The 15287-nt window shown below is 44.1% G+C and overlaps 2 protein-coding genes across 2 annotated transcripts; both read right to left on the bottom strand.

Annotated features, from left to right (window-relative positions):
* Positions 1-1299: 1299 nt before the first annotated feature.
* Positions 1300-2951, bottom strand: LAJ45_10623 (uncharacterized protein; the record flags this gene model as incomplete). The annotated part of the gene is made up of 2 exons (XM_046120142.1): positions 1300-2049; positions 2121-2951. The coding sequence occupies 2 exons, from the start codon at positions 2949-2951 to the stop codon at positions 1300-1302; spliced, it is 1581 nt and encodes a 526-aa protein (XP_045966646.1).
* A 7428-nt stretch (positions 2952-10379) lies between these two features.
* On the bottom strand, positions 10380-12008 carry LAJ45_10622 (uncharacterized protein; the record flags this gene model as incomplete). The annotated part of the gene is made up of 1 exon (XM_046120141.1): positions 10380-12008. The coding sequence occupies one exon, from the start codon at positions 12006-12008 to the stop codon at positions 10380-10382; it is 1629 nt and encodes a 542-aa protein (XP_045966645.1).
* Between the last annotated feature and the right edge of the window lie 3279 nt (positions 12009-15287).

Genomic DNA, 15287 nt, shown 5'->3' with positions numbered 1-15287 from the left:
TCCACGTTTTGTTTTTCCTTGGAAGTGCTAATATAATACACCTCGAGACCATCTACTAGCTGGCCTCTCTTCGAGATATTCCTAGGTTGCAGCGAGGTGTTCGATTTTAGAGCAATAAACCCATGCTCAAGTTCTTGTACTCTCAGACAGCGGATGGTCGCATTGTTGACTCGTTGTGCATGGAACTGATCTAGATGATGTGTTTTATTTTTCCTCGAGACACAAGCCTGACCCACAAAGCCTTGAGACTGGACATTAAAAAAGCTGGATAAGCCTAGGCGGTATCATGAACTACACCAATCCTACTTTTACCACGTAAGAAAAATCCAATCACAGTTTATCACTCGGGTATGACAGTGACCCAAAAAGCTCATAATGCGTTTAAGCCAGATCTAGACCCGGACGTTGTTTTTGGGCATGGAAGGCGAATATTTACCATACGATCTCGGACCCTGTCCGTTGAATTAGGATAACAATAAGCTGCTGCGTGGTATGCGGAATCAAGCCTACCATCCTTCTATGAGGGTATCTCTTAAGCTTGAGTTCTTAAATTGTTGATGGCTAATTAAACCCTGTTATAACTATCACAACGGCGGAAGTCGATACCTTCCGAATTACTGTCTAGCACAAGTACTGAGGTGTAGTGAAAAGTGATCAGAATCTGATAAGACAAATACACGTATTCACCACAACATTCACTTATCAGATTCTGATAACTTACCCTCAACACCCGGTACTTCTCTGGCGATGCCGATATCATAGCACAATGATGGTATTCGGTGTTCAGAAACTCGGGAGACATTGCCTGAAATACTTACGGGAGTTGCACCAGCTTCCTATCCTCAGCGAGAGTAATTAGTCTAATCTATGCGTGGAGTGACTTTTTATCGTCGTTCGTTGCAACATTCCTCATGATCGATTTGATTCTCGCGCGGATAAATGTGTGAGAATATGAAATTACAGAGGTGAAAATTCACTTATTTTTTCATGAACAGAGGGATTTATTTGCTGAATAAAACTAATAACTTATTTGTCATAGCAAGTAACCTGTGGGCCAATCGTATTTGGTGGTGGCTGGTATAGGACATAATGCAAAACCTGACATGGCTCCGCCCCGTCGGGACTCCATCCCTACCCATAAAGAGAGCTACAGAATGAAAAAGTGGAAAAGTAGTTTCAATCTCCTGGATTCCATATATTCTAGCGTTTCCCGGGTCCCGATACTCTACAAGTGAAATTTTGATAGGTTTTGCCGCATATATAAATTATGTACAGAAAGCTATAAACTAACAAAAATATTTAGCCTTCAACTGCTCTTTCCTTAATCTTGACCATCATTCCCTGCATCTCCACCACCATCGCAAACCTCTCCTTAGGCGCCTCAACCTCCTCCAGCTCCCACCGCGCCACAACAGTTGCCACCAATTTCACCATTAAGAACATTGCCAGATGCCTTCCAATGCAAACCCTCCCACCAGCTCCAAACGATAACCACCCGGCCTCCATCTTACTGGCTCTCTTTCTTCCATGCTCATCCACACCTAACCATCGCTCAGGTTTAAACTCCGCTGCGTCGGCTCCAAAATAACCCTTATCGTAGTTGACTGCCCATGCCGACATACCGACGGTATATCCCGGTGGAATGAAAAACTGGTTCAGCTGGCAGCCCGCTGGAGGCGAGGTACGGGAAAGAGAAAAACCAACAGCTGGGCAGATACGAGTAGCTTCGTTTATGACGGCTTCAAGGTAGGGGATCTTGTTGGAACCGCCATAGTGGATGAAGTCTGCGAATGTGACCGCCTTAGGGAGAGCTGCGAGCTCGGCGCGAACAGTTGAGAGCGCGGTGGGGTCTTTCAGGAGATTGTGGATGGCTGTAATGGTTGTGTGGGGTGTGACCCCGACGGCGCCAGCCATGAGGTTGAAGTACTGGACTGTGGTACCTTGTACGGTGTCGCCCAGGGGGTAATGATCTCGCATGGATGCTTGGGCGGAGTGGAACTTCGCCAGAAGATGGTCCGGATTTTCAGTTCTGACCTCGTCAATACGCTCCTATATAGACACAAAGTCAATTGTCAGTTATCACATCTCCAAGTTATTCAATAAAGCTGATGTATACATACCTCCAATGGCACCTTCCACTTCTTCTCCCCAATTCCCATGCCCGTATAGAACAGCTGGTCTAACCAGTAGACTAATAGCATTCTCCGTATCCATCGAGTTGTTATCATCAGAGCTTGAGGAGTCGGTAAAAGCCAACCCACAACGCTGAGGATAAGCTTAATCCCCCAAAGGGTTCCAAAGTGGTCCTCTCCGGCCAGACAGAATCCGTTGGAGTTATTGCAAGCAATTTGCGCAGTAACGTCCCAGATATAGTACTCTACCCAGTGTGTAAAGTTGCACACCTTACCAGGCTGGATAACATGCTTCTCAATGCCTTGTACGAACTCGTCGACGGCTTGGTCAAAGTTCTTCTCTAAACCGCTCAAAGCAGTCTCCGAGTAGAAATGCGACATTAACCTCTTTCCTAACCTCGCTTTCTCCGGTTCCCGCTCAAAGAGGAAGCTGAAATCTTCATTGACACTTCCTGTCTCATATAATGGTGCCTTCTTAAAGAAGGTCTCTTCGCGCTTGTCGTTGGCGAAACCATAAATGACATTCCTGAGGTATGGATCCGAGCATGATACCTCATCGGGGGCAATCCACACTACAGGACCGTACTTGAGATGGAGTTGCATTATGTCCCGGTGCCATGTTCCGGTCATGGTACGATAGGACCTGTAGAGGTTGGTGAAGGATGCAAGGAATGGGCCGGGGATGCGCTGGGCGCGGAAAGGGGAATTTAGAAATTGGTAGGTTTGTTTGAGCAAAAGGTAGACGATGAGAGCGAGGGAGAGAAGGAGTTTGTTTTGCCAGAGGATGGCGAGAATGGAAGAGAGGTTCTCTAGCAGCATGGCCTTGGATTAGTGATATCAATCGCAGAGAATGGTGAGTATACTTATCGACTTCTTGGTTAAAAACGTGGATGAGGGTGGGAATAGTTGGGGTTTTAAAGAAAGGATTCTGACCTTAGACATTCGGTCTGTATGTGCTGCCAGTCCAGGGGGCAGTTTGGTATTGGAAGAGAACTCCTGGTACGTGCAAAAGTTAGGATTCCTGTAATGAGACCAATAAGATTAGCTAAAAGGTGTGTATAATGACTAGCTCCTCCTCCCTAAAGCCTTTTTTTTTATTTCCATCCACCCCCTAAAGAAGGCAATAAAAAGCCTTGACAGTTGTGCTTTAGGTATTATGCGTCCTTTGCACCACCAATTGGATTTAATCATTATTCTAGTAATTTCTACCCATGGCTTGCTTGCCTCCACAGAAAAAACAATTAAGAGTACTAAATGGGCTCCACAAGCCTTATCTAGCGATATCCGCCACCTTGCAGCTGTCAGATCCCTTCTCGTGTAGTACTAGAATTATAAAGTAGGTAGGTGCTCTACATACCACTGATACCAGTTAGCGTTGAAGCAAAACATGGGCTTGAGACCTCTCAACTGTCTGTAGTTATTTTTTAAAAGAATAGTAATACCTGGCCACTGGACGTTATAACGTATCGTACTCAGGTATGCAACAACAGATTTTGCTTTTTTCTTACACGCGCCTTGCTTCACACCTTGACGATGCTTGAGCCCAGACCTCTCAAATACCCGAGCCGATACCCTAAGAGTAAGGACGGCAGTTGTCAAAGCATTCGTTAATTATTTCTCGATTTTTGGAGTTATAAAACCGTTATTTTAGGCAACGAGTTAAGCTTTTGAATTAATACTCAAACGGTTTAGCGCGGCTAAAACAAGCATTAGTAGGGCTCACTAGCAGCTGGTTATGGGTCAACTAGTACTCTTACGGGTAACTATTAGTTAATACAATGGCTTACTACATATATTAACCCCAGATACACCCACTCACTCAAAACTTTGCGTGTCTCTGTTTTTCCGCAGTGAGTAAAATACAAAACAATCAGGGCCTGTTCAGTCAGACGTGGTCCGCAAAGCCAAAGAACAAACAGTTCATCCTTAATCGTTAAAAGCCTTGCCTTCTAAGGGTTATAGATCGTCCGGCGCTACCGGTATTCTAAAACGTGTCGCATCGATCCGCTCTTGTAGTAGGATAAACAACATTCCTTTGCAATTTGACAAAGCTGTTATTTAACCAATATATATCCCGACGATCATGACTACGATCCCACGTGTTATCATATGCCACGTTTAAAGCGTCTGAAATCATGGATGATTAAAAGCCTTGTCTTTTAAGGGTTAGAGATTGTTTGATCTCTTTAACATTGCATCGGTATTCTAATGCTGTGTCGGGACAAACAACATCCTCTAACAAAACTATTATTCAACCAATTCGACGATCACGGCTATGGCGTTAACAGTTATAATTGATATCATCTCAGGATCCATCATCTGGCTTCGATCATATACCATGTTTGAAGAGCCTCTTTATTTTGTGAACGATTGAGAGGATGACAATGTTTGAGTTCGTCACAGTACTGATCATTATCCGCTTATTTGATGGTCATAACCATCTTTTGGTAGGTCTGTCTATTCACAGGGCCTTAGTTGAGATCACCCATTGAGCCTCTGCAGCAATATAAGGCCTGATGGAGCGTTAACACAGCAGTCAGAGATGGAGTTCACGATCTCAATGATTACTTTGTACAGTCTCCTTCCTTATGGCAATTACTCCGGGCCCACTAACCTGCATGTCAGCATCTATTATATTAAACATGTCGTATTTTGATTAAACTTTGGAGTATCTAAAGGTTTGCGGGGGATCTCCCTTTTCCTCATTGAGATTCGGTTTATGGAAGAATCTAAGGTAATCCTTCTCCACATGCAAACTTAGGCCTGAACCATTCCGGTCCTCCCAGTCTCTGGGAGGTATCATGACGATTACTATTAACGCAGATGCGCAGAATTTCCTTGGAGTAATTAATTGGACACGCATATTCCATGCAATATGTGGTATGGACATATCGGATGTATCTCTGCCACTCTGAGGCCTGAGGCTCGGCGCGCTTCGAGCAAAAATTCCCCATATGTACCTTGATCATCATGCGACCCTATCAAAGCGGGATCAGTTGAAGAAAAGGGTCGTTAGATTTGAGTGTAGATCTTGAACGCGTGTAAGATTCCCAGCTTGCATTTCGTTTATTCAGTGTAACACCCCAATGGGTTAACTATACTCTATGTATATCAGCAAAAGGGAGTTCGTTTATATAATTTATCAAGTGACGTGCAGGTTTAAATTTAGTAATCCTAGAAAGATACCTACGAGATGCCTTGTATGTGCATACGGATTTCCTACTCTAAGAACTACCTGCAGAATCATGTAGATTATGATCACTACTTGTACCTAGGCCGTTCTTTTAGACTCCACCAATTCTATGTTGGGCCGTCATTACGGCGGTTATTTATGAACCGAGAAGTTTAAGATGAAGATGTCAATCAACACTTTTTGTCACAGAAGTTATCTGTTAGAAAGGGTAGTTGTGCGGTCGAGGGATTAGCTAAGACCTCAGATAAGTATAATTGCACCTAAACGGTAATTAAGTGCGCCCAGAGACAGGGGGAACAATACCCTTGATCGTCTATCACTTTGACTTGAAGATCACTTTTTCGGCAAACTAGGAAGTTCCTACTATAATGCCTTGCATGTTTCGGCTATTGGTTCTCTTGTTCGGCATCTAACTCTCTCGGGGCTTGAATTTAGCCAGAGATACGCTCATAGAAAATCACTCGGATATACCAGCTAGACTTTGGGGCGCAAGGTGTCGTAATTTTGGTTTCCTAGAATTCAGGAAGTCTAGGTGATTTCTTTATCGCCAGATTGAAGATTAATCACTAGGATGGGACAAACTGACATTTTTGGAAATCCCCCCACTTCCTAGGACGGCATACGGACACGAATGAATTATCAATCGATAAATCAATAGGCCGGCATACGGCATCATCAGTAAATATCCCTAGCTAATCTTTCAATGCTCCGAAAGCCACGTGCACAGGGAGAGATCGACCGCCTGAAGATTGATTCAGATCAAAAAGCATGGGACTATTAACACCAACCACAGTCTTGGCGTGTATAAAAGGGGCATATATTTAATTGATTCTTGCAATTGAGGGGGAGTGATCTCGGTGAGACGGCTAGTCCGATGACGATCCACTGAATTTTTTGACCGACAGTTAGAGGGTGGTTGAGTCCGACAGCCACAACAAACCAGTCCGTCGAGGAGCCGAAACGGCAAGACCCGCGAACCCACAGTAGTTAAAACAAAGGAGTAGGGAGACTATTTAACGGTCCGTCAAAAGGTAGAGATCCGGGCTGAGAATCCCCGGCACGGGGCCGAGATAAAATCCCTTATGAGCTTCTAATAAACGGCTCGGCGGAGAGGAATCATGAACTCGGATAGAAATAGGTACCTATCTGATATATACATGAATCCGTGAAGGGCCCTGTATATGTATGTACCTGCCCATACTACTGATTCCACGACGTTTCCGGACACGACTGTATACAAAAAGGTGGACCTGGCGCGCATTTATATGATATTTAATACCGGTCGTGCTCGGGGGCTATGAATAGTGGACGCCTCACAGAGCACCCAGTTGGCGGGATACCTGAACGGTGCGCCTTATGTCAAACGTCAAATCCCCAAATCCCGACCGTGTGTACCCATGTCTCCCGTGTAAGTTGGCATGCACGGTCCTAGCCTAGAACCAAGGTTTGAGGTTAAAAATCCGAGTGTCAGTGATAAATTGGTAAGGGGCTGTGTGTTAGTAGGTAATTTCCTCTTTTTAAATATGAACCCAGGATTCCGAGTTGTCTTGGCCCATGCGTCATACTCTATCACTCGGTATATTGGGCGCTGGGTTTTTCGAGTATTGTGACTTCCAGGTTGTTCGTCAGTTACCCAAGCTGCAAGGCCTTGCTCGATCGAGGGCGGAGTCTAAGTTAGTAAAACAATTAAAATTAAAATTCCTAGTCCGGGTCGGGAGATGTTGGATAGGCCCTCGTTTACGGTGGACCTTTATGATCAAGAAACCAATAGAGGGCGAAGCTCTGACACATGTCTCATACTAGCCTCTCCTCGCCGATCTTGAGTAGACCTTTTTAACGACTATAGTCAGTCATGGAGTAATTAGCATTCATGCGGTTTTGGAGGTCAAAAAATCCTGGGGAAGCTGGCAGGAAAGTGTAGTTATTACGGGTAATAATATTCTATTACTGATCATGACTACAAGAAGTATCGCTAGCGCGAGATGACTCAAGTTGTATTACGAGCTAGTAATTTATCTTCACCTGACTCAGCTCATAAGATTAGGTTTATTTTCGCCGACTAGGACCCAATTAACTTTAGCTACACTGATAATATAATGTAGATAAAATTACATATCCCTCGAGACGATGGCCTTCGAATTCCCCGAGTTCTCGGCGATGGCATGGCCTCAATATTGTATGCTTTGTCCAACACTGAAATTCTGTCATCGAGAGTTTTTGGTGATTGCCCTGCTGTCCTTTCTCTGATCAAATGTTTTTGCCTTTAGAGCTGATTCTAGAATATCACTTGAAGTTAGCTCATAAAGAAAGCAAGTATTATGCTTTAGTTATCGCGTGTTATCTTTAATTAACGAATTAGTTAACTTATCTCTTGAATAAAAAGCATCGCTTCTCTCCTTGATTGTCCTGTAGAAATGGTCTAGGTGCCTGGAGCTATTATACAAATATGACGCTGCTTCTTTTTAAAGTAACCTATGTTGGTTGATCTGGGGCTGTCTTGTGTGTAACTTTATATACGTAACCAGAGGATCGGAAGAGTTAAGAGACGACCAGGAGGTTTAGATGTTGACTGTATATAGGGTAATGGGTCTCGAATAAAAAAGCTACATGTACGTAGCATGCAGTACGTATACAGGAAAGACACGGACTAGGGCCGGGGTCAAGTACTAGGATAGAGTAAGTTAATTCGTTACGGGCCACGTACTAATCTATATAAAGAAAAATAAGAACTCCGGAAACCGCTCGCAACTATCGCTTAAGCCTTCTGAATGCTTTTCTTTGCCAAGTCTGTAGCCTTCATACTTCCAGGATGTTGCGAATCTCCTGAACTGATGCCTGCATCTCAGTCTTACTTGGGGGACTCGTTCTTTGGTCTATCGAAATGCTTCTTAAGAAGGTAAAGAAGTAGCTAGAAGAGATATGTTAGCCATCGGCAGTAAAAACCAAGCATATGCTAATCACTTACCGAGCCGCTGCCACCAGGCCAATCGCAAGTAGAACCCCGAGCTGCCGTTTCATCGTCCCGATTGTGCCCTTGATTTCACCCATTCCTAAAAAAAAACATTGTCAACAACGCTGAGTTTCTTTGAAGGATTCCACGTCGTACCTTAGAAACCTTTACAAAGTATTCTTCAAGGCGGAAGACACGATTTTCCACTGAGGACTTCAGAAAATATATGTCAGCTTGTCAGTCGGTTTCGCTAGGTACCACGAGCAAACTATACCCTGATTGCTTCACCGAAAGGCTTTTGCTTAATTAGCGTCGTAATCAACCAAAATCTAACGACGATTGTTTAAAGCACTACATCTATGTACTCGATTGAGGATCTTTGTGTGACGAGTGGGGACAGTTTTGCACCGCCGACCACCGCTTTCAGCTAGGCAGTATATTTTGTATGGTGAGCCATGAATTGCCACAAGTCCTGAATACAGACGAAGGGATAACCAATTTGACAGAACCGTCTATTCGCTCAGTATGGAAATGCCGGGGTAGTACACTTTGGAGATGATGACGTAAGTTCGGGTTGTCGGACATCGTGGAATATGCACATTCTGGGAACGAGAACACTTGATGGGCGAGGATAGACTAAACCGGCTGCCATGTTGGTTTATCGAAAACGGAAATAATTATGCATAGTTTAAATGATTATGATCTTCAGACCCCTGTGTCCGCGGTGCTGTACCTGCATACATGTATGTACACACATAATTGCATTGCAATGTGAGACGCAAAAAAAGCCCAATACATGAGTAGGTAGGTACATGTAGCTACCTCATCATTCTGGGTCATCTACATTGTGGGTAATATATGACGCGACTCAATAACGTTCAAATGTGACCTGGGATCTGGATTTCGGGCATTAATTTCTTTTTTCTTTTAAGAAAATAAAAGAAAATGATGAGAGCCTAGACTAGCATTTGGGAGGGAATAAAACGTGTTCAGTCATTAGCTATCACTCGATGAATACTACCAGTATGTAGTGAACAGGGGGATTTAAGCCAATGGAAATCAAAAGAACCTGGAGATTTTATAGCTTACCATAACGAAACCTCCGGCCATCAACTGGTAGTATGCGCCGACTAGTGAAGGTGTAACTGTATATATGGCCAGCTGGATCCGAAGGTCTCAGTTGATAAAGCTATACACTATATTTACTTATTGGTAAGTAAGGTCTGACTACTGCAGCTGGTGGGATATTACCGAGTGCATGAGCCAAGCTGATCAATTATATAATTAGTATGGGCTTACTAATTCTGAATAAATTGTCTACATACAAGTAGTCGATCGTTACTTAAGATATCAAGCTCAATAACTAAATACATACAAAATGCAATTAATGAATTAAACAAACAAAAAAATACATACAAATGTTTACGTACTTAAATTTTAGTTGATCTCTGATAAAAAAAACACACATACTTAGTAGATCCAACGCTATATGTATACGTATGCACGTGTATATGTGATCAGATAGTTTAAATCTATATTGCATGCTGTGTACCTACATATGTAACAAGAATACATTACTAATTGCGGCACGAATAAACTCACGATATGTACCAACGTACATATATACCAGCGATGAGCCCGTCACAATACGACACATAACAATTCCGGCGGAAGCAGAGCGGGAACCCCAGACAATGGTCAGAGTATGCAGGGTGGCGCACTCGATGTGATACATCCCGAAAAGGAATTCTGCACTTCATTAAGGTAGGGCGGATGAACAATGGTCTTACTGGAAATGATTTTTGATTCGCCTCCGACGCGGTTATGTCACCGCATTGTTAGGATACATCTCTCGCCATTCAATTTTATCCTATTTACCCCTCAGAAGAAAAACGCAGAACACAAGATACAAGCATGTAGGTGAGTACGAATGCTGATATATACCAATCAACTGACAAATAAAACATAAGGAAGACCCTGTACCCAACAAACGCCGTCATCGAATATCTATCATAAAATTACCGAAATCACCCCTCATCCCAGAACCTACACTTTGGTTCCTAGTCCTTAAAAGGAAAGAGAGCCCTTAAAAGAATGCCCTCACTCAATCAATTTTGCCCGCGGCCCGAGCCTCAAGCTTCTCCTTGACCCATAGTTCTGTTCTCTCCAGCGCTCGCTCTGGACGATTTTTGTGTTGCAGCAAATATCCCTGGATTTCAGCCGGCGAGAATGTAAGGTCGGGGATCAGCTTTACAAATTCTGTCGTCATTTCTTTCAATCTTTGTTTCCTAGCAATAGCCTTTGAAACTTCATCCTCCCGAGTCTCTTTCTTTTCTAGGCCGCATTCAGAAGAGGCAGAAGAGGGTGGGGTCTTGGTATCGAAGGGGGAAGAATCTGACGAAGTTGAGTCAGAGTAAGAGTGCGATGAATAGTCTTCAAACATGCGCTCGAAGAGCCCGCCGACAGCATCTTTCCCAGCAAGTGTGAAGTGTATTTTCATATCAACCCTGCCAGGTCTAATGAGTGCAGGGTCCAACTTCTCTGGGTGATTAGTAGTTAGGATGAGAATTCGACCTTCGTGAGAGGCAACGCCGTCGATGGCGTTGAGGAGACCAGAAAAGGATATCCCCTTCTTGCTGTTATCTGATTCTTCCTTCTTCGATGCCGTTTCGGTCCCTTCGGATGTGGTCTCTTCGGTCTTTTGTACCCGCGCGATCCCCACAGTGTCTACGTCCTCCAACAACACTACACACTTTCTAGGAAGCCCTTCGAAAAGTCCAGCCAAACCCTCTTCTGTGAGCGATTTACTCGCTAAGCTGAGCACATATATCTTCAATCCAAATTTCCCGGCAACAGCAAAGCTCAAGGAACTCTTTCCTGTGCCAGGAGGACCATGAAGAAGATAGCCACGTCTGTATGGAATTCCTCGATCGGCATACCATCTTCTGGTATCAGGCTCTAAATAATCTCTGATATCATCAACGAACATTTCTTTTTGGTGTTCGTCTAGAACAACGGTTGATAGAGGTCTACTCGGCCTGGCGAGGCAGCGAGTCCAGTTAGGAGGTTGGCCGAGCTGAGTGCCGACTGTTGGACGGTATACGATGGTCTTACTACGGTCTTTCTCCAAAAACCGGAGACGAGCTTCGTGAAGAAGTTCCTTTAATAGCTGGGGAGAAGTACCGAACGTGGAGAGTTCTATAGTCTCTTGTGGCCACCAACAATCCTTTCCTTCTTCGAGCACGCGCCTTAACAACACTATTCTCCCCTTGTAACGGAACTGATGCAATCCTGGCGCTGGAGTGAACTGCAGGGGCGCACGTCTCAACATCTCCCAGGAGCTCAGGCCATTTCCTGATTCCTCCTCGTCTGTGTGTTCATTCTCTTGCTGCAGAGACCCAAATGCCATACCAGCCACGAAGTACTTTGTCGAGTTTGCAAATTCTTGTCCCGCGATCCAGGCCATCAAGTGCTCGTATAGGTCGTCGCGCGACCGAATCTGCGCTGTCGACATCAAGAAGCGGAATGTCAGCATTGTCAAGAAGTCGTACCAGTACTGCCAGCTGGCAGCGGCGGCGGTTGTTATCAGAAAGAAGGTTACAATGGACGGCATGGTGAGACCAAAGTAATTGAAAAGTGCGACGAGAGAATAATACCCGGGCACCATGTTCAATGCGAGTGGAAGCGCTCCATGGGCCGCCGGGACGGATGTAGAGGCATTGAAGCTCTCCATGTTTTAATCGAGCAATGGCCAAGGAATACCCAATGGTCTAATGCTGATATGCGTGCTGGTTGTGAATAAAAATGAACAATAGAGTAGGGCAATGAGAGTCTTTATATTACTGCTTCGGCACTCCTTTTTCTCACATGCTGACCCCGCTGCAGCTGCATTCATCTAGGCAGCCTCAGGATGACCTTCTTCTGTAGGAGCGGCTCTGGATTTTGGACACTGCATGTGCAGCCCCAAACATGGGCCATGACGGATAGACGCACTCGCCGACGTAAACGCACATACCGTCATCGTACATGCACCATAAATATCGTTCAGAACCGCATTCTTGGTATAAGTCACTACCTAGCCATGATAGCTCCGAGAGATCTTTGAAAGACCGGTGGAGACCCGTGTGTATGCACTCATAGAGAGAGGGACTAGAGTACTACCGGCAGTGACTCACCCCGCAGAAGCGCTGTTGAGATACATACATACCTATGTCTTTCTTGAAGGCGCTTGTGACCTTGCAACGATGTGTCTTTGAAAGTAAGGAACACCTAAAATAACGGCTAAAATGCTGTCAGCATCTATGAATCAGAACCAAGTATCTCTCACAACCAACCACATCAGCAATGTTTAGTTTCCCGGTACTCAAGGCAGATAACCAATCTGCAAGACAGAATTTGAATGAAAGTGCTTCAAAGCAGATTGGCTTATCGAAAGCTTGCAATTTCTTTGTGTAACCACTGATTTTCTCCCTTATCGATAAGCAGTGGCTGAAGAAGGCAGGTAGCCCGACTGGGTAAGGACAACCTCGTACCTACTTTGGTTCTAATTTTTTTTTTTGAATAAGAGCTCGAGTGCTGCTAGCGCTGAGGACGTGAGTCTCAAGACAGATGTGCAGAGATTCTTGAAGATCACTTTGGACGCCGTGAAATTCCAACCACATCGTCATTCATGATCATGGAACGACCTGAATTGTTGGCTCAGCCTTTCAGCCTCAGCTTGAACCACGCCGCATAGTCCGCCGCCACTGCAGCTGTTATTGATCCTGCGGCGTGGCGGCCACAGCCTTGGGAAACGATCTTACCCAGCTGCCATGACTCAGGATTGGAATGGAGTATCTCATTCATAGAAAAGAATAAGATAATTATATATATGCATGTTTGGCCCCTTTACTGGGGTACATGCATCGGTAGATTTCCTGGCCTGCGTCTGCATAGAGGATTATCGTCAAGCACGTGGTACTCTTTGGACAGTATCCTCTCCTAAGAGCTCATGAGATATTGCCCTAGGAGTACGTAAATGTAGGCTTGCAATCTGCATTGAGTACCCAGCATAATACATAACGCAACCTCCCAGCTCTCCAGTTCGTTTCAGAATGCAGATGTACATGTCCGATGACTGCAACTGCATGCACGGTCTTTCAGTTTTGCAAAGAGTCAAGAAAGTATTTGATAGTCACTTGAATTCATTTATTCCATAGCTCCAGAAGATTTTTCGGGTCATCCATATTACCAAGATGCCGGGACGCGAAATTCTGAAAGGGCTGAAGATAATGACAGATTTCACCTGTCAGCGATCTGTTTCAGATGTCAAGCAAGATAGAGGATCCTCATCTCTGCACGGAGTACATATTGTACCTCTGGCTAGCCACGTGGGTACTGATAACCCCCCCCGCATATTGTCAATGCAATTTCAGTCACTATGCGTCATGTCCAGGAACACCCAAATATTAGACATGACGTAAGACAGTTGGTGCCTTGCCGTGATAAATATATGGATGACAGCTACAGGAGTCTCCTGTATCAAACTTTGAAGCTAGGTGTTAGTTATATCACGCATTTGATCCTGACCTGTGCCCTGCATCACCAATGATAAAGGGCTGAGTGTGACCTCTGTCATTAGCGACACTGCCCCAAATTATGTGAAATGTTCCTATTGAACAACAAGACAGTGACTGATAGGTCACAGATATATCTTGGCATGATCTTGAAGAAAGATTTTATTTTTACCCCCCAAATGGCGTGATAATTGTTCATTTTCCTGCCGCGATAGGAATTAGTATTTGCGTACTAATAGATTGTAGCTTAAAGGGAATAATTGCATGCTCTGCCACGTACCTTTACACAACACGTAGATCCATAAAAATCATTAAAGTTGATCACATTTGTTCCAGTGCCCTTAAAGAATCCGTCGCGTTCTAACCACTCGGGAACTTTTGCATAGCCTCCAACATGTTTCTCCAAAGTCTGGGATCCGAAAGCACGGCCCTGAGTTGAAAATGCGTCATGACAATTAACAGGCGTACTGGTGAGTTGGATATTTCCAGTGTTGGTATGAAAGTTATCCTCAGGATATGCAGGCCAATGAGTTAACGACAGAGACGTGTAGTGCAGGTACATACTTGTACAGTTCAACAACATCAATATTTCAGACTAGTGCTGCTTGCTAGCGTGTTTTATCTTTTACAATGTAATACACCACAACGTAGCCTGAATACATGATGTACTTAGATGTATCTAAATGTAGCTAGTGAGGTACTAGGGAAAGCCTGATCAGGTTATTAGGATTTCCTGATAAGGCTCTTGGTCTATGATTTCGCATCAATGTATTGTTGATGTCCTTTAAAGTTCGGCTAAGGTATTAGAGATGTGTGTAACGTCGTTATATTTCATTTCATACGTTGTCACTCGGGTAAGCTATGGGGGCCGGGGTATGTACATGTAGGTAGAACATAAATGAACTAGTACGTAAGTATATAGAGGGCGCTAAATACAAGCTGAATACATGTACACCCGGACTTTAAATCCATATGTGTATACATTTCAGACCTTACACTGCTCTACTCTACTCCAGAGAGTGTACCTACGTAACATATATGCACACAATACTGAGTGTCTTCGGAGCTCCGAGAAATCCCTACTATTGATTGACCAATACAGCTGTGATTCTACTCATTCTTGATTCGAGATCGAGCCATTAATATCACATCTATACGCCACGAGAACACAAAACTCCTTCCCACGCTCACTACTATAACTGCAGCTGCGTAATATTACTTATCATTCAATATCTCATGCTCGATGGAGAAGACCTTAGCCCAGAGGTGGCATAGGATCTAGGTATGGAGGCGTGCCTTGATGTCCTCTTGGGCAAAGTTTGTCAGGTCCTCTTGCCTATGAATATTAAATTCGTATGTATACAACTAGAAGTGTATAAACTTCCTATCTCTGTAGTTTGTATACATTCACCTAATAGCTTGACACATATCAAGTATCTAGGAAAGTTAATCGGTCA

Source organism: Morchella importuna (genome assembly GCF_003444635.1).
Source record: "Morchella importuna strain M04M26 chromosome Unknown Morimp01GS048, whole genome shotgun sequence".
Lineage (NCBI taxonomy): Eukaryota > Fungi > Ascomycota > Pezizomycetes > Pezizales > Morchellaceae > Morchella > Morchella importuna.
The sequence above is the reverse complement of the archived record's forward strand: the minus strand, read 5'-3'. Positions and strand labels throughout refer to the sequence as shown.